The 27,073-nt window shown below is 38.6% G+C and overlaps 3 protein-coding genes across 3 annotated transcripts; all 3 read left to right on the top strand.

Moving 5' to 3' along the window:
• Positions 1–897: 897 nt before the first annotated feature.
• LOC308418104 (olfactory receptor 56B1-like) lies at positions 898–1,822 on the top strand (the record flags this gene model as incomplete). The annotated part of the gene is given in 3 exon segments (XM_080913432.1): positions 898–1,381; positions 1,384–1,398; positions 1,401–1,822. Coding segments are annotated over 3 exon segments (921 nt in total).
• A 6,721-nt stretch (positions 1,823–8,543) lies between these two features.
• LOC308418013 (olfactory receptor 52N4) lies at positions 8,544–9,509 on the top strand (the record flags this gene model as incomplete). Its single annotated transcript, XM_080913352.1, has 1 exon — positions 8,544–9,509. One exon carries the CDS (start codon positions 8,544–8,546, stop codon positions 9,507–9,509), a length of 966 nt encoding a protein of 321 aa, XP_080769478.1.
• A 14,097-nt stretch (positions 9,510–23,606) lies between these two features.
• Positions 23,607–24,575, top strand: LOC308418008 (olfactory receptor 52N4-like; the record flags this gene model as incomplete). The annotated part of the gene is made up of 1 exon (XM_080913347.1): positions 23,607–24,575. The coding sequence occupies one exon, from the start codon at positions 23,607–23,609 to the stop codon at positions 24,573–24,575; it is 969 nt and encodes a 322-aa protein (XP_080769473.1).
• Positions 24,576–27,073: the final 2,498 nt, after the last annotated feature.

Here is a 27,073-nt window from a genome sequence, read left to right as displayed (position 1 = left end):
TTTTATTTTGATGAACTCAGAGAAATAGCTCATAGGAATGTGAGTGAGGTGTTATTTGTGGGAGTATGAGTAATGCATTGGCAGTTATTCCACTTAAGAAATATCTCTGCCCCGTTCCCAACAATTAAACATAGATGCTGTGTTCACGGCTGAAGACTCAATAGTAACTTATTCTCAGGATCTTAACTAGTTATGAACCTTCCTATTAACCACCATTCACTTCAGAAGGAAGCTTCTCTGGCCAGAGCCTACACAGGCACTAATTCATGAGCATAAACATAAATATTAAGAAGACATTCTCAGTGTGTCAACTTAGTAAAACAAAACAGCTTTTAAGTCATGGACAGATAATGAGAGACCAAGTCCTAACATTAGTAAAGACTCCCGAGAAGACAGCTCTTACCCTAGAAATCCTCTTGAAGGTGGTTCTTGGATATACTCTAGCAGGGCTAAATCTACTAAGACAGCATTTGGTGTCACAAAGTGTTCTAAAAAAATCATTTCCTTCACACAGTTTGTACCATGGCATTGCTAAAATCAGAACAATCAGAGCTGTGCTATTAAGAATTAAGGCTGAAGTTTATCATGATTTGATCATAAGGACACAGTACCTTCCAGGAAGCCTCCCAAGAGATTATTCAAGTTTGAACAGGACTTTGACTAAAATGTTGCTGAGACTTTCAGCACACTTGCACACACTGAACATCATGATTTTCCAGCATGAATTCCAACCCCCAACTCCATTTTCCAAGAACAAGATTTATGACATTAAAATTGATGATATTGATTAATATTCTTAAGTGTTTCAATGTGAGAACTGTGCTTTAATAATTATTGTTTTTGCTTTTTGACTATAGCTACGATAAAGACCCCATCTTTTCTTTTCTTGACAGGAAAATGTCTGCATATCTCAAAGACTTTAATAATTCCGAGTTCCAGGTATCCGAGTTCATCCTGCTGGCATTCCCAGGCATCCACAGTTGGCAGCACTGGCTCTCCCTACCGCTGAGCTTACTCTATCTCTCAGCAATAGGGACAAACATGCTAATTATCATCATCATCTATCAGGACCCTTCCCTGAAGCAGCCCATGTACCTTTTCTTGGGCATCCTCTCTGTGGTGGACATGGGCCTCGCCACAACCATCATGCCTAAGATCCTGGCCATCTTCTGGTTTAATGCCAAGGTCATTAGCCTTCCTGAGTGTTTTGCTCAGATTTATGCCATTCACTGCTTTATAGGCATGGAGTCAGGTATCTTCCTCTGCATGGCCTTTGATAGATATGTAGCTATTTGCTATCCTCTCCGCTATTCTTCAATTATTACCAATTCCTTGATCTTAAAGGTCACAGTGTTTATGGTGCTGAGAAATGGCTTGTGTGTCATCCAGTGCCTGTGCTACAGCCCAGCGGAATTACTGTTGGAGAAATGAAATCGATCACTGCCTGTGCTCTAACCTTGGTGTCACAAGCCTGGCTTGTGATGACAGGAGGCCGAACAGCATCTGCCAATTAACCCTGGCTTGGCTTGGAATGGGCAGTGACCTGGGTCTCATCATACTGTCATATACTTTGATTCTGCGCTCTGTACTCAGACTCAGTTCATCTGAGGCTGTTTCTAAGGCTCTGAGCACTTGTAGCTCCCACCTCATCCTCATTCTCTTCTTCTACACTACCATTGTGGTGATTTCAATAACACACTTGGCAGAGACCAAGGCCACTCTCATCCCAGTTTTGCTCAATGTGATGCACAATATCATCCCTCCTTCGCTCAACCCCATCGTGTACGCACTTAGGACCAGAGAACTCAGGCAGGGCTTCTGAAAGGTGCTTTGTCAGCACTTACAAGAGAAGTAAAAATCTCTTCTCCTTGATGTACATGGACTTTAGCATCTTCTACACATGTGGTAGCATTCTAGATATACTGGGGGGATGGAAGTGCCTTTGATGAGGTCCTTTTCATGATCATTCAAAATAAAAATGATCATGAAAATATAAAAAATTAAAAAAATTCCTCTTACATTCATTCTAAAATTAATAAAAGCTAAATAACTGTATTCAAGAATTTGGAAAGATTGTGATTGTCCACTATATCAATTAAGTATATTACAAATGTAACTGGTTTTTTTTTTTTTTTTTAAATTTTAAGGTAGCACAATGGGTATACATAGAAGTACTTGCAGTCTTTTTAGTGGTGTCAAATGGATTGAAAGTTCATTGTAACACAGCCAGGGAAGAATGAGAAAGAGAGAGAGAGAGAGAGAGAGAGAGAGAGAGAGAGAGAGAGAGCACAGAGGTGGTACTAATACAGACTGTGGTACTAGTCTAACTAATGGCATCCATCTCACCCAACGTAATTGCAAAGGCTGAGAACAGGGCCACATACTGGTGATTTATATGCATAACCCACAGTAAAAACCAATACATTAACAAGTGTGCAAATATAGGATAGGCTTGCACTTTGTTGGCTGTATATTAGGAGCAAAGTCAGCATCACCTTAGTAATACATGCTGCAGAGACACACTTAGAAAACAATGGGCAAAGCCTGACTGAGCTGTGAGAGAGTGCTAGGTGCTCCGTGAGTGGGTGACCCAGCACGAACAATTAAATCCACTTATATAGAGCTGCTGTCCACTTGTTTCTCCAGATTTGCTCTCTGTCCTTCTATGAAGCTCACTATATAGTTGACTTTCATGTTCCGTGAGATGAGCGTCCCTGTCTTGGGACACGTAGGCACTGAAACAATGGCAATGACAAATAAGAGATTTCGATTTAGTTTAGATCCTTGATTCTTCTACGTCCAGCCTCCCTCAACATCATTTCTCACAGGATGTCTCATCACACTTCTCAGGTGACCCACTGCTGTAGAACATGTTATCCAGTGACACTTTTTTTCACTTACCTTCTTATTGAGTCAATAATAATAATTCCTGTTGTTAGTAAGAAACTTGTGTTATTTGTTAAGCTGTGTGGCCTCTTTTCTCTTGTGTGTGTGTCTGTGGATCTGTGTACTTGCAGGTGTAAGATAGGGTTGGGTGGAGGAAATATGCCTTAACCTCCCCCCCATATCAAACAGTTCTTGCTGCCTCTGTGCCTTTCCTTGAAATACTGAAATAATTATTTACATGGAATGAATAAAACACAATTACAGCCTTCAAGGGACAGAGCCAGATCTCCTACTCTCGTGCACTGGGGCACAGCTAAACCATGTTATTGGGCCCAGTTCTATTGTGTTGCCCATGTAAGGCACAGGGCCCACTCTCCCAAGTGCGGCTGCAGGTGAGGGGCAAAGACAGCTCTCCTGTTCTGATGACCTTGGGGCTAGCTCTTCTGCTTCCCATAAGCATCGGGATTAAGAGGGGGAATCTCTCCTTCAGCCACATCTTGAATAGCAGACAAATGACAAGGGTTAGCTCTCTCACACTCATGCCCTGAGGGCCGGTCTCTCCTATCTTCTCCCCCTACCACACCAATATGATTATCTGCACTGTGCTGTCCAGATGAGGTAAGGGGCCTGCTCTCCTAAGTATTGCAGCCAGTGAGAGGTGGGGCCAGCTCTTTCACTTGCGTGCCCTCAGGGCCAGTTCTCCCAGGTAAGGGCTGGATGCTGTTCTGCAGAGCCCTTGGACATCAGCATTGCCCAGGGAGGAAGCCCAGACCAGAGAAGTCCACCTGGCTTTTGGTGGTAACAGCAGTCCCCAGAGCCACAGACCTAGGCATGGCCCTTGGTGGTAGTACAGGCTAGGACCTCGCCATGGACATCGGTGGCATCACTGGACACTCACATCAGGCTGGTCTCACCACCCTTGACTCCAGTTTTGCCTCTCTTCATTGTGTAGACATCCTTCGTTTTTCTCTATCTTTACTATCTCTCCACTACTCACTTGTTCATCTTAGTGGTACCCGGGTGTCTATGTGCCCTAGGGTGTCTAGGTGTCTGGGGTTGTCTCAGGAATGATATGTCCCACCCACGTACTGTGGCACGAGGCAGGGGTTTTTCCTGGTATGAACTGCCTTCCCCTGCCTTGATGGTGTTGGACTGGTGGTTAATTTAGACTTGCTCCCCACACGGCTCCCTGGTACTCAGCAAGAGTCATCTACATCTTCCTGCCCAGGCCCTGCAGCACCAGACTGCTTGGGTTGTGTCCCTGGGCAGGGGTTATCTTGTCTCAGTGAAGGCAATGATTTTTATAATTATAAAAGCATCAACAAATTAAAGAAATTATATTAATATTTTAATTTAATTCACATGGATCATTGTTTATATTTTTAAATGTCTACGGTATCTTTTGTAAAAATGCTTTGAGAAGATACAAGATAAAAAAATGTCATTTGCTATTTTAAGCCTTTATGAGACATTTTCTCGTATTATTTCAGCTTTATGATACAATGGACAAAAGTATGTATTTTTGAGGTATGCAGTATGCTGTTTTCATATGCTTATGTTTTGTGAAATGATCACCATAATCAAACCAATTAGCATATCATCAGTTCATTATAGTACTCACTCTTCAAGCAATTCATACTCTCCTTAATGTCATCATAATATCATCACATCCATGTGGAGAATCCTACAGACTCCCATCACAAAGCATTATGATTGACAATGTAAAGTAAGAATAAATTATGTGTGGGCATGTGTCCGTGTCAATCTGAACACAGGCAGGCCTGTATGCATGTTTTAACAGAAACCTGCCAAGGACACTGGCTCCTTGGAGTTACAAATGTTTATGAATGGGTGCTGGAATAAATTCTCTGGTCCTCATGATTGAGCAGCAAGTGTTCTTAACTGCTGAGCCAACTCATAGATGACAGCCGGTCATCAGCTGGTATAAACTATTGTCATCAATGTATAAAAGGAAGGTATTTACTTCAGTTACTCTTCAAACATTTCATTCAGGTGTGCAATGTTTCTTGATCACAACCTCTTATACCCCTCTAATTCTCTCAGGATCCCCATCTCATCCCTCTCAATTTCTTGTTCTCCATTTATATTTAATTATTTATTTTTAACCCACTGAGTTCAGTTAGCAGTGCCCATAGGTGAGTGTGGGGTCATCCACCAGGGCATAGTGAATCCACCAGTGTTCATACTTACGGGGAAAAAAGGAAGTTTCCCACGCCCAGTATTCATCACCCGTCCAAATACAGACAGAATACCCTCAGTAACTGGCAAGAGCCCTCCACTTCATACTTCGATTAGTCACCCCTTTTTACCCAATAAGAAAAATTTCCACTTCCATCGAATAGTTTTGAGACATTCTCACCTACAGCCTCAAACTTGAACTTTGGCCTGCCTCAGCCTCCCAGGCACTTCTTCTTTCTGATAGTACACGTGAAACTGACTCAGTTTTCTGTTTTATAATGAGGTCACTGAGCAAGTACACGGCTTAATGTTTTTAAACATCGCACAGTATACAAAATCTATTTACATTGTATAAAATTTCAGGTTTCTTATTATCAGCATTATATAGAATTTTATATATATATATATAATATATATATATATATATAATATATATATATAGTGTGAGTGTATAAAATTTGTTCATGTTGATGCTGCTACACACACACTTACACACTATACACTCATACCGTACACCACACACACCCATTATACACATACACACATACACTCATGCACTTTACACATACCATAACCCCCCCACACACACATAAATACACTCTGTCACACACACACACACACACGTGCATACACACAACATGAACACACATCACACACTACATATAAATATCACACCCCACATATTCACATCATACACATGCATATACACACATACACCCTACAGATTCATCCCCACACAGAGAGACAGAGAGTGTTCAGTGTTCCTTTGGGACCCTGGGCACTGGATTTTAATTCTGCCACAGTTGCTAAGGTGTTTGTAGCCTCTCTCCATGGTGTTCTGAGCTTCCAGACAGATAGCCGTGTGTGGATTCACACCGTCCCATGGCAGGCAGTTGGTGTTTCTGAAAGGAAAAAATCAAAACCAAACAGCAAAAGTGTGGGACCCTCATTTGTGTACTCCAAACGCTTCAGTTGTAAATGGTGTTTGGAAGCAAAGAGAATTTGGAGTTTGATAATTTCCTTCTGGTATGAGAAACAAATATGGGATAATGTTAGAACTACCAGATATAAAGCGTTTTTCCTGCAAAGATGCAAAACTTAAAAAACCACCACTACCACCGCCACCACCACCAACAAAACAAAAACCATAAGCAGTTTTTATAAAGACAAAAGAGGCAGTGAGAACACCCACTTGTCCTTTATCTGTGGTGATGCAATATTTTCCAAGGTTTCTTACACACAATTTTATTTAAAACACCACGGACAGTACACTAGAAGGCAGCTTCTCCCAATGCATCCATACTCAATCCTCTAGGGGAACCGAGGGAATGAGGGCACAATTACTGCACCATTTTGCAAACAAAACTTGTCTAAGAGGACCCTGTCTTCCTCCCCTAGGACCTGCACTCATGGGGGATGGAAAGATGGAGACCTCCTTGTCTTGTGAATGTGGCAGTGGCCACACTGCCTAGCCTAGTCCTCAGGGTTCCATAAGTACCACTTACAGTGGAAATGAGATGTGCCAGATGCGTGGGACCTACTCCAGCCGCACGAGGGCAGCAAGGGCGTCCGAATACCTGTGCAGCGCCGCGTAGGCGCTTGGGGTGCAGGTGGCGCTGGACCGATCTGAGCAGTCCCGTGGTAGAGCAGGTCACTCCTGTGGCTTGTGCTCCTGAAGCGGCAGCTGCGGGTGTGCTTAATCTGCTTTTCACCTCCAGCAGCTCCAGCGTGTTTCTCTAGTTAGGTGAGAAGACCTCGGGCGTTCAGGATTCCCAACGCCTGGGTGCAGGGGTGGGGAGCAGAATTCAGTGTCAAGGAGAGGTCGCGGGAGGTGGGGTGCGCAGAACTGTCTCATCTGGGCCTCCGGATTGGCCACAAGGACCCTGTAAGCACATGCTGTTAACCTCCGGGCTCCTTTGCCTCAGCAGTCCACCTCTGGTAACTTTGATCTAAGGTAGATCCGGATGGGGGTGGGAGAAGGGGACACAGAGCAGGGTAGAAAGATTGGGATGGTGAAGAGAAAAGGGCTCAGCGTGCAGGCTGTGCGGCCACATGGACAAGATGAATCTAACATGACTTTCGGTCCTCATTAGTAAGGATGTCCTGAAGTTCAGCACTCCCGGAGGCTGAGAGAGAAGAAAGTCCTGATGGGTTCAGTCAGTTCCTTGGTTAGTGATTTAGGAGGGAACACAGGTAAGGTTCATGAAAGCAGCCTGGAAGGTTTACCAAAATATAACTTTTATTTCTATGGCTCCCCATTCACATAAAAAAAGAAAACTAATTAAAGTGGGTTTTATTTTTATGATTATAAAATCATAAATCTGAAAGAACAGAGTATAAATGAGAAAAGAGATATCATAGGTTGACAACATGTTATTGAGAAAATGCATTTTAAATAGAGAATTAGTATAAAAAAGGCAAAGACTTGATAAGCTTTAGTAAGAAATAGTAATGTTAACAGTGTATGTATCATAAGAAGTATGTATATAAAATATGCATGATATGCCTAACACAGGCAATGGAAAAATCTCAGAAGACAAGAAAGGTAAATCAGAGGGATTTGTAGAAAGAATAAGCCAAACTCTTACCATCCTAGATACCATTAGCTGCTCTGACTTACGGCTATAAATTCGACAGGGGGCGGGAGTATCATAGTTCAGTGTGTTAAAAGACATTAATGAGAAATCATGAAGAATAAGGGAACTTAAACAATTTCACTGACTTGTGAGATCCTGAGATTTACTGAGGAATTCATCATGAGACAATTTTGAGAATCCTTTGAATTTAGCATCAGTAACTAAAAATAAACTTCAACCAATGGTTAAGAACAAAAATTCTAAAAGTCTAAGTCCTAAATAGTCGCTGAAAGAATGAAAACATTTATCTATCATCTATCTATATTTATCTATCATCTATATGTCTGTTTATGTGTCTATCTGTCTGTGTGTCTGTCTATATATTTATTTATCTATCTGTCTGTCTGTCTGTTTATCTATCTATGAGACTTGCAATATATTCCAAACTGAACTCACTTGAGCTCTCCTGCCTCAGTCTCTCCATAGCTGGTATTATAGTTATGCAGCCAACATGCTCAGACCAAACTACTATCTAAGACAACATCTATAGTAAAATGTGTATCAACAGCTGAGTAAAGACATGTTTTAAAGAATCATAATAGAATACAGCAGATTAATACTCTGCAAAGATAAACACCTATCTTTCAAAAATTCAGCCAGTATCTGATCAGTAACAATTTCCTGAGTGAATCAATGAATTAATGATAAATAACAATACAAACTTAACTATTCTTTTGGTTGATTGAACATTAAAATGTATTGTATGGTTTTTAAAAGCAGAAGAGATGTGTAAAGAGCAATTACAACCTATATTTTCTTTTGTCTTTTCTTTAGAAAAACCTACATAATTTTAAACAATTTGATGGTGATACCAGCCTGGTCATGTCAGTTCAGAATAACACAGGTCTGATCCCAGCTTCCTTTGTTCTGAATGGAATCCCAGGCCTAGAAGACTTGCACATCTGGATCTCTTTTCCATTCTGCTCCATGTATGCAGTGGCTATGATAGGTAACTGTGGACTCCTGTATCTCATCTTCTTTGAGGACTCCTTACATAGACCCATGTACTACTTTTTAGCAATGCTTTCTCTAACAGACCTTGTCATGTGCTCTAGCACAATCCCTAAAGCCCTGTGCATCTTCTGGTTTCATCTTAAAGAAATTGGATTTGATGACTGTCTTGTACAGATGTTCTTCATCCACACCTTCACGGGGATGGAGTCTGGTGTGCTCATGCTCATGGCCCTGGACCGCTATGTAGCCATCTGCTATCCTCTGCGTTACTCCACCATTCTCACCAATCCTATCATAGCCAAGATTGGCTTTGCCACCTTCCTAAGAGGGGTGCTGCTAATTATTCCATTTACATTTCTCACCAAGCGCCTACCCTACTGTCGAGGCAATATAATAAACCACACCTACTGCGACCACATGTCTGTAGCCAAGTTGTCCTGTGGCAATGTCAAGGTGAATGCCATCTATGGTCTGATGGTTGCTCTCTTGATTGGAGGCTTTGACATTCTGTGCATCACAGTCTCCTACACCATGATCCTGAGGGCAGTGGTCAGCTTATCCTCAGCAGATGCTAGGCAGAAAGCCTTCAGCACCTGCACTGCTCACATCTGTGCCATTGTTTTCTCCTATAGCCCAGCCTTCTTTTCTTTTTTTTCCCACCGCTTTGGGGGGCACACCATTCCTCCTTCTTGCCACATCATTGTGGCTAATATTTATCTGCTTCTGCCTCCCACTATGAACCCTGTTGTCTATGGAGTGAAAACCAAGCAGATACGAGACTGTGTTATAAGGATTCTTTCAGGGTCTAAGGATTCCAAAGCTCACAGTACATAAATGAGCTTTGGCAGGAAAACAGAGAACCATTACATCTAATTGCTTGCTTAGGTGGGAGCTGGTAAAATCCTTGTAGATGTACTATCTTAACAAGGCACTAAAAACTAGACCCTGTTAATGTATTCTTCAACATTCCTGGAAAGCTCACCAAGCTTTCCATGAGTCTAGCCTTTCTTTTGAAGAACGAATCTACTGGAAGGACCAGGTTTCACTGACAGAGCCCAATGAAAAATATGTAAAGTGTAAAGATTTTAAGTCTTGTTTCAATATGTCAACTTTAATTTTTAGGATATATGACAGTTTTTGCTTTTGATAGAGTATGTGTGTATGTATGGATACATTTGTAAATGTGTGTATACTGATATAGATATTTGTACATATACTATGTATATGTTAATATACATATGTATCCCCCCCACACACAATACAATGTACTTGCTTTTCAAATACTTTTTTCTTCCTGAAAGGAAGGAGATATTTCTCATAAAGTCACAAATACAACGCACTTTTACTATCTAGGAAGATCAAAAGCATCTTAGTAGGTGAGTTAGGCTTCTCTATCCAAGCCACTGTTAATTATTTCACAGGAGAAGAACTGACTGTTCCATGTCCTTCAAGACAGCCTTAAAGATCACACGGTCCAGAAAGAGAGCTAATTCTCTAAAACACATTTAAGAAATTTATATATTTTTCCATAAAAATCATATAAGAAATTATTAAATTTTATTTTTAAATTTTCTCTATTTGTGAGCATAATAAAATTGAATGTTTCTGTAATATCAAAATATTCTACCAACTTAATAAAAACAGTTTAAAGAAACAGTATTTGTATATTTAATGTTTCATTAGCTGAGCTGATTTATGAAAATTGCAGAGTAAACACATTTTTATTTTCATTTTTCCTTGTCCAGGAGGTAAGAAAATACATCCTTTCTCTCAAATCATAATTTCTCTCAAATCATAATTTGAGAGATCATAATGATGAACTATAGTCATACATTTCATTCATCCATTTATAAACCTTTAGAACTCTATCACATTTAATAGCCTATGAGATGTCATCATCTTTTTCTTAAATTAAACAACTTTATTTTTAAAAACAGAGACAAATGTACAGATTTTAAGAGTATTTTTACATAACACTGTATGAATATATTTTTTTCAGTACTTGATTTTTAAAGGTTTGATAGTATGCATTGAAAACTTGCTAGTTACAAAGATCAGAAAGTACTATAAAACAAAACATAACATGGAAATAGTCAAAGTTTACTTGGTGTGTAAAAATTGAAAATAATGATTTTTTCATTTTAACACTATAAGTTTTTATTAAGACCTGTAAAATACATTCACAGGTGCATAGATGAGCCTTTAGATGAAAAAATGTCATTATAGAAGATAATGTACTGTTCTTCCCTTCAGGCAAAATTAACATAATGATTTTTAAATACCAATAATTGCCACAAGGCTATATTTTTAGCATTTGAATTATTAATGATTTAAGGTCTAGGAGTACCACACCCTGAGAGAGTGCTATATACTTTTTTTTCTAAGAAGGACTGAGGCTTCCACATTTGGCCTTCCTTCTTTCTGAGTGTCATATGGTCTGAGAGTTGTTTCTTGGGTATTCAGAGCTTTGTAAGGCTAGTATCCAATTATCAGTGACTGCATATCATGTCTGTTCTTTTGTGACTGAGCTACCTCACTCAAGATGACATTCTCTAGTTCTATCCATCTGCCTAGGAATTTCATAAATTCATTGTGTCTAATAGCTGAGTAATACCTCATTGTGTAAATGTACCACAATTTCTGTATCCATTCCTCTGTTGAAGGACATCTGGGTTCTTTCCATGTTTTGGCTATTATAAATAAAGCTGCAATGAACATGTTGGAGCATGTGTCCTTATTATATGTTGGAGGATCTTTGGGGTGTATACCCAGAAGTGGAATAACTGGGTCTTCAGGTAGTACTATGTCCAGTTTTCTGAGGAACCACCAGACTAATTTCAAGAGTGGTTGGACCATCTTACAACCCCACCAACAGTGAAGGAGTGTTCCTCTTTCTCTGTATCCTCACCAGCATCTGCTGTCATCTGAGTTTTTGATCTTAGTCATTCTGCCTGTTGTGAGGTAGAATCTCAGAGTTGTTTTGATATTCACTTCTCTGACGACTAGGAATTTGAGCATTTCCATAGGTGCTTTTCAGTCATTTGATATTCTTCAGTTGAAAATTCTTTGTTTAGATCTGTTCCACATTTTTAATAGGAACATTTGATTCTCTGGGCTTTAACTTCTTGAGCTTTTTCTATATATTGGATCTTAGACCTCTATCAGATTTAGAATTGGTAACGATCCTTTCCCAGTCTATTAAAAACCATTTTATTTTCTTGACAGTGTCCTTAGCTTTACAGAAACTTTGCAGTTTCATGAAGTCCCATTTATTGATTCTTGATCTTAGAGCATAAGCAACTGGTGTTCTGTTCAGGAAATTTTCCCCTGTGCCTATGAGTTCTAAGCTTTTCTCCACCTTCTCTTCTAATAGTTTTAGTGTACCTGGTTTAATGTGGAGATCTTTGCACTTGAGCTTTGTACAAGAACATAAAGTTAGACATATTTACATTCTTCTGCATGCTGACTGCTAGTTGAACCAACACCATTTGTTAAAGAGTCTGTCTTTTTCCATTGAATGTTTTTAGCTCCTTTTTCAAAAATCAAGTGACCATATATATGAGAGTTCATTTCTAGATCCCCTTTTGTGTTCCATTGATCTACCTGCCTATCTCTGTATCAATACCATTCAGTTTTTAACACAATTGCTTTATAATATAGCTTGAGGTCAGGAATAGTGATTTCCATAGAAGTTTTCTTGTTGTTGAGAATAGATTTTTTTTTGTCCTAAGTTTGTTATTCCAGTTGAATTTGCAAATTGCTCTTTCCAACTCTATGAAGAATTTTGATGGGGATTGGATTGAATCTGTAGATTGTATTGGTAAGATGGCCATCATTAGAATTTTAATCCTTCCAATCCATGAGCATGGGAAATATTTTCATCTTCTGAAATTTTTTTTCAATTTTTTTCTCAGAGATCTGAAGTTCTTGTCATACAGATTTTTCACTTGCTTAGTTAGGGTCACACTAGGGTATTTCATATAGTTTGTGACTATTGTGAAGGGTATCTTTTCCCTAATTTCTCTCTCAGCATGATTGCTTTTTGAGTAGAGGAAGGCTACTGCTTTGTTTAAGTTAATTTTATATCCAGAAACTTTGCTGAAGTTGTTTATCAGCTGTCAAAGTTCTCTGGTGGAATTTTGGGGTCATTTAAGTGTACTATCAGGTCTTCATCAAATAGTAATATGTTGACTTCTTACTTTCTGATTTGTATCTCTTTTTCTTTCTTTTGTTGTCTAATTGCTCCAGTCATGACTTCTAGTACTATATTGAATTGGTAGAGGGAGAGTAGGCAGCAATTGTTTAGATGGTTTATCTGGTCCTGATTCAACTTTGATATCTGGTATCTGTCTAGGAATTTGTACATTTCCTCCATATTTTTTAGTGTTGTTTAGTATAAGCTTTTATAGTAGGATCTGATGATTCCTTGAATTTCCTCCACTTTTTTGTTATGTCTCCCCTTTATTTCTGATTTTGTGCATTTGGATACTTTCTCTGTACCCTCTAGCTAGTCTGGCTAAGGATTTATTGAACTTGTTGAATTCTCAAAGAACCAGCTACTGGTTTTGACTCTTTGTATGGTTCTTTTTGTTTCTTCTTGGTTGATTTCTGCTCTGAGTTTGATTATTTTCTGCCACCTACTCCTCTTGCATATATCTGTTTCTTTTTGTACTAGAGAGTTAAGATGTGTTGTTAAGTTGCTAGTGTATGCTCTCTCCAGTTTCTTTTTGAAGGTACTCAGATCTATGACTTCTCCTCTTAGCACTGCTTTCATTGCATCCCATAGGTTTGGGTATGTAATGGTGTCACTTTCATTAAATTTTAAAATATTCTTAATTTCTTTTATCTTTCTTGACCATGTTATTATTGAGTAGCGCATTGTTCAGTTTCCATGTGTATGTGGGTTTTTTGTTGTCTTTGTTGTTATTAAAGACCAACCTTAGACCAAGGTGATCTGATAGGATACATGGGAGTATTTCAGTCTTCTTATATCTGTTAGGCTTGCTTTGTGACTGAATAAATGGTCAATTTTGGAAAAGGTGCTGTGAGGTGCTGAGAAAAAGGTATATTCTTTTGGTTTAGGATGAAATGTTCTGTAGATGTCTGTTAATTCCAACTGATTCATAACCTCTGCTCATTTTGCTGTATCTCTGTTCATTTTCTGCTTCCATGATCTGTCTATTGATGAGAGTGGGGTGTTGAAGTCTGCCACTATTATTGTGTGTGGTGCAATATATGCATTGAGCTTTAGAAGGGTTTCTTTTATGAATGTACGTGCTGTTGTAACTAGAGCATAGAGATTCAAGATCGAGAGTTCATCTTGCTATATTATTCCTGTAATGAGTAAAAAGTGTCCTTTCTTATCTTTTTTTGATAACTTTTCATTGAAAAATCTATTTTATTCATTGTTAGAATTGCTACTCCAGGTTCTTTCTTGGGGCCATTTTCTTGGAAGTTTTTTTCCCAGCCTTTTACTGTGAGGTAGTGTCCGCCTGTGTCTCTGACATGAGTTTCCTGTATGCAGCAAAACACTGGACTGTTGGTGATGCTTGTATCTATGACTCCTGATTTCTTTCTTTGGTTTTCTATCTCCAGGGTTGTCTCTTTTTGTGATTTCTTTATTGTATCTATTTCCATTTTCAGTTCCTTCTCCTGTTTGTTTGTGTTTTTCTGGAGTTCTTTGAGTGATTTCTCCTGGCTCTTTTGTAATTGTTTAAGAAAGTTATTCATGGGCTTCTCAAAGATCTGCATCATCATGATGAAGTATGATTTTAAGTCTAAATCTTTTTATTTCTGGTGTGTTGGTAAATACACTACTTGCTGCATTGGGAGAGCTGGGTTCTGATGTTGCCAGGTTATCTTGGTTTCCCTTGCTTGGGTTCTTGTGCTTTCCTCTTGCCATCTTGTCAGTGATTGTTGATGATGTTTTTGTTTTTGACTGGTGTTTGTCTCTCCTGTGTGTCTGAAGATCCGTGGGTTTAGGAGAGAGATTGCTTCTGGGTTTTCAGTTTTTTGTGGGCAAGCAGTGAGTTCTGGTGGCAGTGACACAGTTTTGTCTTTGTGGGCTCATGTGTGAGAGCTCTTGTGAGGCTGTTCTGGGAGCTCAGCCCTCTGCCCACAGGTCTTGTGTCCTAATGGTGGAGACCTCGCTCCTTCATTATGCTAAAAAGGACCCTTTCCGAAGAGCACCACGACATTCCTTGTGCTCTGAGAGCACCCTGCGTTCCCTTGCAGGCCTACTCGTCAGTCTTACCTTTGGTCCAGGTGTAAAAGCACCTGTGCAGCTGATCCGTTAGCTCAGCCTTCCCCAGGTATATCCACAGAGACCCAGCCCTTACTGTGGGCAAGAAAGGACCCTTTTCCAGAAAGCACCATGCTCTCTGTGCTCTGAGAACCCTCGGTGTCACATCCCAGAGCCTGGGCCCCAGGCTCACCACTGGTCCAGGTGTCAAAACACCCATGCAGCTGATTTGGGAGCTCAACCTCCTGCAGACAGATCCTGAGTTCTTTGGTACAGATGGAAAAGGGCCCGTGCAGCTGATCTGGGAGCTCATCCTCCTACAGGCAGATCCGGAGTCCTGATACCAGAAGCTCAGACCTCACTGTGGGCTGCAAAGGACCCTTTTCTGTCATTATCTTTAAAAACAGGTTTGGAGATTATCACCAAGATCCAAAACTGGTCAAAATATGTGACTATAGGGTGTCCAACTACAGTGATGCAACTAAATTGCAACTTATACACGTAAGGCTCAGAAAAATTGGTGGAAAATTGGGTAGGAAGATTATAAGAATCCAAGGACCAGGACACCTGCTGCTAAATATTTTTTAAACACAACGAGGAAGTTGAACTTATGAAACCTTAACAGAATGGTTGCCTAAAACCAGATCTTCATAATGGCAGTAAAATGACATAACAATGACATTCCAGTGTGAATGGGAGAAATTTCACATGTCTATATTCCAGGTAAAGACCTAAAAGTAACTGATGGGCTCAAAGAGAGGAGAATAAGTTCTATATCCCCATAAGAGGTTATCCACTACCAAGTGGTCATAGTCAGCACCACTAAATTAACCTGGTAAGTGTAATATGTATGTACATATGTATGCATGTGTGCATGTATGTATGCACACAGATGCACTTCTTTGTAGCAATTATTAAAGAAGAGTTTGTGAACTTGAGATGGAATGAGGCACAGGAGGATTTGGGGAGGAATGGAAATGATGTTAATAGAGTGTAATGTATGAAATTTTTAAATGAGTAAAAGTTGCTTGAAACTGTGGCTGGGGTGTGGCTTATTTGGGAAAGTGATTGTCATGCAATTATAAGACTCCTGCAATCCTTAAAACTGACATAAAATTGTCAGTAGTGGTGGCATGGACCTGTAATGCCAGCATTTAGAAGCTGAAAACAAGAGGATCCTTGTGACTCACTGGCCAGATAGCCTAGTCTAATTGCAACACCTATAGATCATCACATCCCTCAACCCTCAAAGATGCTTTTTGCAGGAGATGGCAACTAATACCTGTGTTTAGCTGGTCACTAAACGGGGAAGTAGAAAATGTGCAGTGCTCAGCCTAATTTCTAAGAAATAGAAAGTGAATGTAGAGCTTATATTCACTCACAGGGCTTAGGGAATTTCATGGATGATTGTACGGAAAGATTGATAAAAATAGTGGATAACTTCAAGAAAGCTGTTTTAGACATGCTTCAGAACAGATAGGTAAGTACTCATGGCAATTGTGACAGCATGGATAATACCTATGAAAACTTAAATGAGACAAAATGCCAGCATGGATGGGGAGATGAAGTGAAGAACAACACCATAAGCTCTCGAAATTTGTTGACTTGTGGGAGAGGGAGAGTCACATTCTTTAAGTCAGTAGACCCACTACACTTCCAGAGAGGACACATTTCCAAGAGTAGCTGGGTAGCATGAATTTGACTGGATATGTTTGTTTGTTAAGGAAGGAAGGAAGAAAGAGAAAGAAAGAAAGAGAGAGAGAGAGAGAGAGAGAGAGAGAGAGAGAGAGAGAGAGAGAGAGAGAGAGAGAGAGAGAGAGACGGGAGGGAGGGAGGGAGGAAGAAAGAAAGAAAGAAAGAAAGAAAGAAAGAAAGAAAGAAAGAAAGAAAGAAAGAAAGAAAGAAGGGAGGGAGAAAGGGAGGACAGATGGAAGGAAGGAAGAAAGAAAGTAAGGAAGGATAGAAAAAAAGAAAGAAACAAAGAAAGAAAGAGGGAGGGAGGGAGAGAAGGAGGAAGGAAGGTAGAAAGGAAGAAGGCAAAAAGCTGGGTAGGTAGGGAGGTAAGAGTGGAGGGGGTAGATCTGAGAGCAGTTAGGGAAAGTTGAATGTTATAAAAATTAAAGACCACTAGCTTAACAAAAACTGAAATTACCTCCTAAATTTTGTCAGACCGCTATGGATTAAACCTGGATATCAACAACTGAACAACCAGTCAAGGACTATGCAGGGTCTGAACCTAGGCACTCTACACATTTGTAGCAAATGTGTGCTTGGTCTTCATGTGGCTTCCCTAACAATTCAAGAGGGGGCTGTCTCTGATTTTCTTGCCTGAAATTGGATCCCATTCACGCTACTTGGACTGCCTGGTTAGACCTCACTGGCAAAGCAAGTGCTTAACTCTGCTAAGATCTTGCACTGTCTTTACAAAGTAGTCTTCTCATGTTGTTACATAGAAAATTACTCCCTGATTTTTTATGTGCTTTCATTACTTCAAACTCTCTATAGGGAAGATTCCATTTATTGGCTTATTCATTTCAAAACATCCCTGCTTCTCTAAGATGAATGTGACTTGATCTTGGTGGATGAACTCTTTGATGTATTTTAAAATTCAGATTGCAAGTGTTTTACAGATAACTCTGTATTCATCAGAGTTTTGTAAACCATGGTGTGAAACCAAGAAATAATCACAACTTTGCAGTCAATGCTACAGTCCATGATTTTTTTTTTTATAAAAAATAGCTTCTGTTTAGTTTTCCTCTTATTTCTACATGTCAACAAACTAACGTGTCCTAATTTATAATCTATCCACACTTTCATGTACTCCCTTGGTATTGCACTTCATTGATCAGTGTCTTCGTTTCCAGTGTTCCCTTGAGATACGGAATACGTTTTTTCTTTTAAAGACTGAGTGCAGTAGTTGTAAAGATATGTAGAAGCCCAGGGCCAGGCATATGCTTGCACTAGCAAATGACAACTTTTACTTTTTAACAAAACCCTAAACATCTGGACCACATTGTCTTGATCTCAGTGTTTGGCTGCACAGAAACTAGGTACTGAGGGGAACATAACGGTAGTAGAAGGGTGGTGTCAAGATAGTTTTAAGACAGCACGATGTAGTGGAGAGTGGCTTTGGTTGCTTGTGACTTGGTTATTTTCTCAGAAATACAATTTTGATTCTACTCACCATTTTGATAGTAGAAGGATTAGGGAAGATTTGAGTCATTAATTTTCAGATCCATAAGTAAGTTTAATTTCCCTGAGATTATGAGTATTTATATATTTACCATAATCAAATAGAATTGATTGAACCTTATGTGATTTGGTTCAATCTTGGGGTACAAATCACCCCAAGAAGAAATGGAAGAAGAGGTAGAGTATTGTGTTTGATAGTCAGAATGCTGCTGTCTCTGACCTTTCTCTTGTTTCTCAGCTTTCTATTTATCTGACACAGACTCGCCCATGATTTCAATTTTTTCTGGTGACACTGGAGGAACACGCTATTACACAAAGTAAACTATAGATATCAAAGATGGCTTATTAAGGAAGTGCCATTGTTATCTTTAATATTTGTAATAGATGCCTCGTGATATGCGAATTACAGACTTTCTTTTCTGTAACTAAGGCTGGCCTGGAGTTTCCTATGTAGCTCAGGCTCTTTGAACTCATGGCAATCCTTCTGCTTCAGCATCCCATGTACTAGTATTATAGGTGTGATCCACCATACCTGCAGAGAACAATATTTTGTAAGTGATTATAACTATGTATCAGTGATATTACTTCAATACATATATCCACACTAAAAAATAACATCAGTTAACTCTTTACATGTGTGTTTTAATTATGACATACTGAAATTGATTTTTGTACAATATGTTTTATGATTATTAGGTCTTACTTTGACATAAGTATTGGTCTCTTGATGAGTTTGTCATGTGTATTCAGAACAAGATTAAAAATAGTTTCAACTTAGTTTTAATCATTGAAGCTGTAGTAGAAACACAGAATAGCTTGACAAACAGTGTGAAATACTCTTCAGAGTACAGCAATATGTCAGAAAAACTTTTTCAATCTTTGAATCACAGATCCTCATGCTTTCTCTAATTTTACCTATTTGCTTTTTCAGTACAACTGCTACATATAATCCTGCTAGTCAAGAACATTAAGAAATGCTAAGTGATGAAATTCTTCCCTTTGCAATAATCTATGATATTTTAGGTCAATTATATGTGTGTATATCCTAGGTGTATGTGCATGAAGAAACTTACATGCTTTTTAAAACATAAGATCTGCAAAAGTGACCTGAAAAACATTATGTGCAAACTGTAAAGCATGCATTTCCAAGCCTGACAAAAGAGATGAAAGGGCATTGTAGTATTCATGGAAATACAAATTTTATATAGGCTGATATGTTCTTTTGATAAGAATGCAACTTCAAGGCTCTTTTAGCCTTTTGGTGTTTGGTGAAGACGAATTATTAATGGAAAAAAAGTTTCAGATGCGCCAAAGACCCAATTATGTGATTTATTTAACAGCACCATTTAAAAGTCTGTGTATTGTGTAAACTAGGTGAAATATTATTAACAACTTAACTTAGAGAAAAATCAAAGTAGTATATCACCTGGCACTGTGCTCCACTATCTACTTTCTCTTCTTCTTTAGGGCAGAGGTCTTTTCATTATTTTATTTTAATTAACATGTTTGTCACTCATCCATAATTTAGGGATAATTTTAATTATTATGTACCTTCTTTTCATTGTTTCTTTTCAGTTTTGAAAGTCATTTAACATTTTTATTGGATCCAATCATGTGTAAATTTATGATTTTTAAATAATTGTACTCAACTTCTAATATAGACTTACCCCATTGAGTCTGTTTTCTCTTTTTATTGTTCTTAAAAACTAACTGAATTATGATGTTTGTGGTTACTAGTCAAATTATTTATTTTTAAATGAACTAATTGAATCTGTTTACATCATTTTTTCTTTCCATTTTGAGAGAAATTCTTCTTTTTGTATAGTTGTTATGAGCTTTGGGGAAATTCATGTTTCTGATTATTTGTCATGTTTTTATGGTGATTCCTTTTGTATTTCCCACATAACAATATTAAATTATGGTTTAATAATGTTTAAAGTCAGTTTAAATCTTATGAATCTGCCTATCTATTCAAAAATACTTTAATAGCTAATAGGTGTCATTTAACTTGCTATATTCTTCAGGTAAAAACTTTAAATATTTGTTATAATATTGAGACATTTAAATTTATAAGTGATGCCAAAATATAAGAGCATTTTATACAATCATGGTGTTAAAGTTACAAAATAAGACTGACTAACCTGATACTTTGCTAGCTACTTCACCCAGCCTTTATATGAGGGCTTTATTCTAGTCCTATTGTATCTTTCTATGCTGTGTTTGCCTGGAATTCATGAAGGTTTTCTCTTTTTTGAAGGGAAACAGAGGAGGAGTTGATCTGGAGAAAAGGTTGATGTTGGGAGGAATTGAAGGAGTAGAAAAATGCTGTAGAGTTGTATTGCATGAGAGTATTATAGATAGATAGATAGATAGATAGATAGATAGATAGATAGATAGATAGATAGATAGATAGATGATAGATAGAGTCCACGATACAGGTGGATATTTCTAAGATAGATGAGGTTTTCAAAAGAGTTTTGGCATTGGTAATGCAAACTAAAAGGAAATAACTTGCAAAATATCTGAGTGCCATGAGTAGGGAAAATGACATGATCGGGACGGAATTCTCTGCCCTATCCATCAGGCAGGATTATAGTCATAATTCAGCTTTAAGAACAAAATGCTTGTCTTGCTAGGTCCCAAAGTTTTCATTAGCTTTATAATATTCCAAGAATATATATTGTAAAGAATGCTATTATAAATGTGTACATAACATAGAAGTGACTCTTGCAATAACTAGTCTGGTAGTATTCAGAGAAAACCCACAAAAGCAAAGCAGGGAGAATGGGAGAAAGAGTGATATGTCTTCAGTGAGGAAAGGTACTTGTGTAAGAACCCAAGCACACCATATCATTCATGAGATTCATTTACCAGATGAGTTCATATTTCTAAAGCCTCACAGTCATAAAGTCATCATCAAAGTACAAACTTAGGTATAAGAAAACAACAAATCATCTGATACTTTGAATATCTAATAGAAACATAATAATATTCTAGAGTATAAGTGTCATAAAAATAAATTCATTAAACTTGGAATCTACAAGAATAATACCTATAAAGCACACATATTATATAAGAGTGTGATAGCCAATTTTGTCAACTTGATATGACTTATAAGTGTCTGGCAAGAAATCTGGGCATGTCTATGAATAAAGTTCTAGATTGAAAGTACCTACTAAGATCATGGGGTGATATCATTCTATTTCATGGGGCTTCAAAAATAAATGAAAGCAGGAAACCAAGCAGCACACTCAAAGTCTCCTTTCTGTAATTTCCGATTGCAGATGCAATGCAACTTTTGTCTCATCAGGCTACCCATGCATTACCTAAAATGGTAGATTGAATCTATGCCCTCAAACTGTAAGACAAATAATCATGTCCTCATTAAGTTGCTTTTGTTGTGTATTTGATTACAAAATGAGAACAGTAAGTTATGCTTAAAGAGTTATTGTCATAGTCACATGAAACAGAGGGTTAAATTTTTTCATTAATGCCTAAGGAAGCCTCCTCTATATATTACTGTCATTTACTTCATTACACAGGCCAGGCTACAAAACTATTACTAAGATGGTAAAGGGGATCAAGTCTGTGAATAAAAAGTAAGTTCTCAGTACTGGACCTGCTATATAGTAACATAAATATGACGTAGTAATAAAAAACAAAAAAGAAAGAATGCATCCTAAGCATCTGTTACATCATTAGTGAGATGACTTAAGACCTTTTCCTTAAGAAGAGATGAAAATGCACAGTCATGAGGGAGCATATCTGTTAAGCTACACATTTAGAGACAAAGAGCAGGAAGTAGTTGGAGTTTAAGCTCATTCTCAGCTCCATACTGAAACTGAAATCAGCCTGGGCTACATCAGTTCTTATGTTAATAAAAAAGATAAAGAAGGGAAGGAAGGAAGGAAGGAAGGAAGAAAGGAAGGAAGGAAGGAAGGAAGGAAGAAAGGAAAGAAGCTCATAAGATCAAAAGGAAACAAAGTAACCAAATTGCAGTGAATCTAGTTAGAAACAATTACATAAGATATAGCAATAAGGCTATAAAAATAACAAAGCAAGTTATTGTCTTTGTTCATTGTTGAAACTGAATTTGATGGTAAGACTCCATTGCTAAAGCCACCTCACATTTGGGATGTGGAACTTGGAGAAATAATGCTGGTAGCGATCTAGAACTTCTCCCCTACCAGAATGTGCTGCACAGGTTGGTAGGGGAGAAAAGTCATCAATAATCCAAGCCAGCTGTGAATTCCGCCACTACGGTAAGGACTGACTTGGCATCTTTGATGTTATGGGGATAATCAATGGAGTTTTGATTGAATTTAGGGCTCATTCGATGAGACAGAAGTTATGCTTGGAACTGTAAAAGTGGGCATGAGCCTGCAATATGGGTACATCATAGGCACTAGTAGAGATCTTACTACTGTTTCCTTTTGTGAAACAGATATAACATTAATCTGCGTTCTAAGTACTTATTTGTATTCCCACAGATTAGTGTGGCGCCCAATCCTTAGAAATCCTTACTTAGCCTGTCATGGCAGTGAGCAGCAATTAATACAGACACAACTGGTCAGATTGCACAGAATGAGTAACTGTCGGTTGTTCAGCACTAAAGACAGCATCTGTGTTATACCCACTCCCCTCATGGATCAGGAAATACTGTGGATGGGGGAACAGAAATATTCTAAGAACTGGATTGTAGGGAGGCCTGTTGTGAAACAATATCTCCTAGAAATGAAAGGCTCATTGTTCTCATGAACTCACAAGATCTAGCAAGCCAAAATTTGATCACAGACGAGGAAAGAGTCCATAAAGTCTCAAGCATAGCTGATACCTTTTCATAGTTAAAAGGTTACCAGAGTAGGGAGACTTAGTGTTCTTTAGAAAAGTGGCACCTTGAATCTTGACCATAGTCCAGTGGATGATGCTGTAAGCATTATTACACAGTAATTATGATAGGACTCAGTGGGATATGAAAAGAGTTCACGTTGAGGCAGGGTGTAGGAAGTGAATTCTAAGAAGACTTATGGAGTGAGTAGAAGAGACATATAGTAGAAAATACATTGAGTATGTTTGGAATTTTCAACAAATTAAAAGTACATAAAGCAGAACATATACAAATTTGTTATTTCTCTCTCCCTTCTTTGTTTTAAAATAATATTTATAAACCAAAGCACTTGGTAGTTTTTAAGTGTGTGTGAAAGTAATGGACAAATTAATAAGTTGACAACAAGTTATTAGCTTAGGATCTATATTTTGTGTGGGATTATTTCCAAAGCCTTGAATATGCTAAGCAAATATCCTACCAATAAGCCATATTCCCGTTGTTGCATTTTTATTTTAGTCAGTTAGTTGTTTGGTAGCAACATGACTACTTAACAAATGAAGAAGAGGCATGAGAATTTATCTTTCTCATTTATCTTAATCTTGGAAGGTTGGACTGTCATACAAATAAACGCAAAACTTCATAAGCCACTTAAGATGATGCCAACCTCATCATGCTGCTGCTGAATCAAACAGGGGTGACTCCAGCCTCATTTATTCTGAATGGAATTCCAGGCCTGGAACACATGCACATCTGGATTTCCTTCCCATTCTGTTCTATGTATGCAGTAGCTGTTGTGGGCAATTGTGGACTCCTTTACCTCATCTTCTTTGAGGACACCCTTCACAGGTCTATGTACTACTTCTTGGCTATGCTTTCCCTTACCGACCTTGTCATGTGCAGTGCTTCAATACCCAAAACTCTCTGTATCTTCTGGTTCTACCTGAAGGAAATTAGTTTTACTGAGTGTCTGGTCCAAATGTTCTTCATCCACACCTTCACAGCGATGGAGTCTGGTGTGCTCATGCTCATGGCCCTGGACCGCTATGTAGCCATCTGCTATCCTCTGCACTACTCCACTATTCTCACCAATCCGGTCATCGCAAAAGCTGGCCTTGTTACCTTCCTGAGAGCTGTGGTGCTCATCATTCCTTTGATATTCATCACGAAGCAGCTGCCGTTCTGCAGAAGCAATATATTAATACACCATACCTACTGTGACCAGTTGTCTGTAGCCAAGGTCTCCTGTGGAAATATCAAGGTCAATGTTGTCTATGGTCTGATGATTGCTCTCTTTATTGGGGGCTTTGACATCCTGTGCATCACAGTCTCCTACACCATGATCCTGAGGGCAGTGGTCAGCTTATCCTCAGCAGATGCTAGACAGAAAGCCTTCAGCACCTGCACTGCCCACATCTGTGCCATTGTTTTCTCCTATAGCCCAGCCTTCTTTTGTTTCTTTTCTCACCGCTTTGGAAGGCACACCATCCCTCCATCTTGCCTCATAATTGTGGCTAATCTTTATCTGCTTTTGCCTCCCACTATGAACCCTGTTGTCTATGGAGTGAAAACCAAGCAGATACGAGACTGTGTCATAAAGATCTTTTCAGGTTCTAATGATGTCAAATCCCACAGCATATGAAAAGCATGTGCATCAGAGAAAGGAATAAAAAGAGAAGAAATGTCAAGGATACACTGGATGATATGGTTTTAATTCAAAACCCACATGTTTTTGCATTTTATTCTTGGTCCTCAAATGGTTGTATTATTTGGGAAGGTTCTGGTAGCTTTTCAATGTAGGTTCTCAGTGGAGAAATTAGGTCACTGGAAACCACCTTTAAAAATCATACAATATTCCCCTCTCAATGTACTTTTTGTTACAATGAGAAGACTTTCCTCTAGAATTTTCCCTTGTTGCCATGGTGTTTTTCTAAATACTGGGACTTAGCAACCAGAAACCAAATCTTCTGAAATTATGACAATAAATAACATGTCCCTTACACCAGTTTTTCTTACAGGTGCTATGGTCATAACAACAAATAAAATACTGCAAAAGAGGATCCAGGAGAATGAACAGGAAAAATAGTTTAGTCAGGCTATGTAGTCATGGTCTAGAGATGGCTGTCCAAAAAGTTAACTTTAACCATGACACGGAGGTTGTGGAGTAAAGCATTCTGACTTAGTTGATTTTCAAATGTCAATGTCATGGCCATGTCCTCCAAGTTTTCCGCCCTTCCTTCTTAACTGCTTTTATCCTCAGTACAAATTTCCATGAACAAATGTGAGAAGGAGAACATAATGAAATGAATGTTAACTTCAACTAATGTTTTTAAAGGAAAGAATAAAGCAGAGGGAGATCAGTCAACCACATGGTTTGTTCTATTGTCAGTTAGTAGTTAGAATGTCACTGCAAAGGCAGTTGTTGCACTTGGCTGAGATATGTGTGTAATGAGAAATGAGTTCCTCTCATTGCATTATGGTGTCTTACTGAACCAGAGGATGGACACTGCCAGGTCATCAGCACAAAACTTCAGCCTTTATTGCTAGTTGCAAAAAATAGTTTAGAAAGATGTGTTGTGAACATTGCAATCAACTAAAATATGTATGTGCACTGATAAGTTTGTAAAAACTTTGAGAAAAAAATGGAAGTCATTTAGCTTATATGGGCCAGAAACAAACTAAATAATAATAACCGAGATACCAAAGTGTACATGAAAATAAATAAATCAATCAAAGGTGGCAGAAGAAACAATAATGCAGTCAGCCTGATGCTCCAGGGAGTAAGGTGCACAAGGGAGATAGCAGCTGCAGAAAAGATACCCTCAAATCTCTACTCAAAGAGCAACATAAATAGAAAACATTAAAAATACAATGTGAAAATATATATGACATCCCAGGAGGACCGGAGCAGTAGGAAGAGCTGCATCCTTCTAGTTACAGTGAGTGACCACAACCACACTTAAGACCAAACAGGAAGTTGGTATTGTAACTATCAGTAACTGACATGTTGAAAGGATGGGAAAAAGTGGAAGACAGGGAGAGAATGTTGCATACAGTAGCAACAGAATGAGAAGACAGACTGAGAAAATTCCATTTTGTTTTCTCTTGGAACACTGAGTTATCATTTTAAACAGAGATTTTGAATTAAGCAGCTCAGTATCCCAAACCCTTGGTGAACTGCCCTGTAAGGGAGTTATATTAAATTTCTCAGAGTTTGTGTTGACATGTGCCCAGCAGGTTACCTGTCGGATGAAACAAAGAAGTTTTGCAACTGAACCTTTAAGTTTTCAGAAACACAGAAATCTTGTTGGAGACAACATGTCAGTTACTGGTAGTTACAATATGAACTTTCTGTTTGGTCTTGAGTGTGACTGTGGTTCTCACTGTAACTAGAAGAGGGCACTTCCTGCTATTACACCATTTCTCACACTGTGTTTTTAATGTTTGATCTTTTATGTTGCTTTTTGACTAGAGATTTGAGGGTGTCTCTTTGGCAGCTGCTATCTCCCTTGCTACTTCTCTTTGCTGTTCCTTCTTCAGAGAAAAAATAGAAACAAGGTCCCAAAGTCTTCACAGCATGAGAAAGGACAGTCAACAGGCAGGGTTAGCATTGCAAGCTGGCCTCTGAAGTTGTTCATAAAGCCTGTGACCCTACCCCTAGAAGAACTTCCCACTGGTCAGACCAGCACTGTGATTCAACTTCAGCCTTGCAAAGGACCATTCGGGTGTAGATGCATATAACCTGGGAAGGAACAAGAGAGGTTTCACCCAACATTCAGACAAGACTGCCTCCAGGCTCTGTATACCACCCAGCTCCTGCTCCTTTGGTTTTGTTTTGGCTGTAACACCCAGTGTCAGTTCAGAAGGCCAGATTTCTCCTACTATGTTCTTGTCCCCTCTTTTCCCTAGGCTCTTCTTCTCCTCTTTTTATTTTCATAGCCTTCACATGAACGTACTCAAGACTGGCTGTGGGTTCCCTATGTTTATGTCATCTGAAATGCAGCATAGGTTATTTGTTTGTATTGCTTTGCTTGCCTCTTTGCATTGTACCATTAACCCAAATTATTTAATCCTTCCTCTCCTTGTCCCCTCTCATGTCTATAGTTCTGATTTCTACTTCTTTCCCTCCTCTATTTTTCT

The sequence above is a fragment of the Micromys minutus genome, assembly GCF_963924665.1.
Source record: "Micromys minutus genome assembly, chromosome: 2".
In the NCBI taxonomy this organism is placed as follows: domain Eukaryota; kingdom Metazoa; phylum Chordata; class Mammalia; order Rodentia; family Muridae; genus Micromys; species Micromys minutus.
Note: the sequence above shows the minus strand (reverse complement) of the source record. Positions and strands in the feature narration are given on the sequence as shown.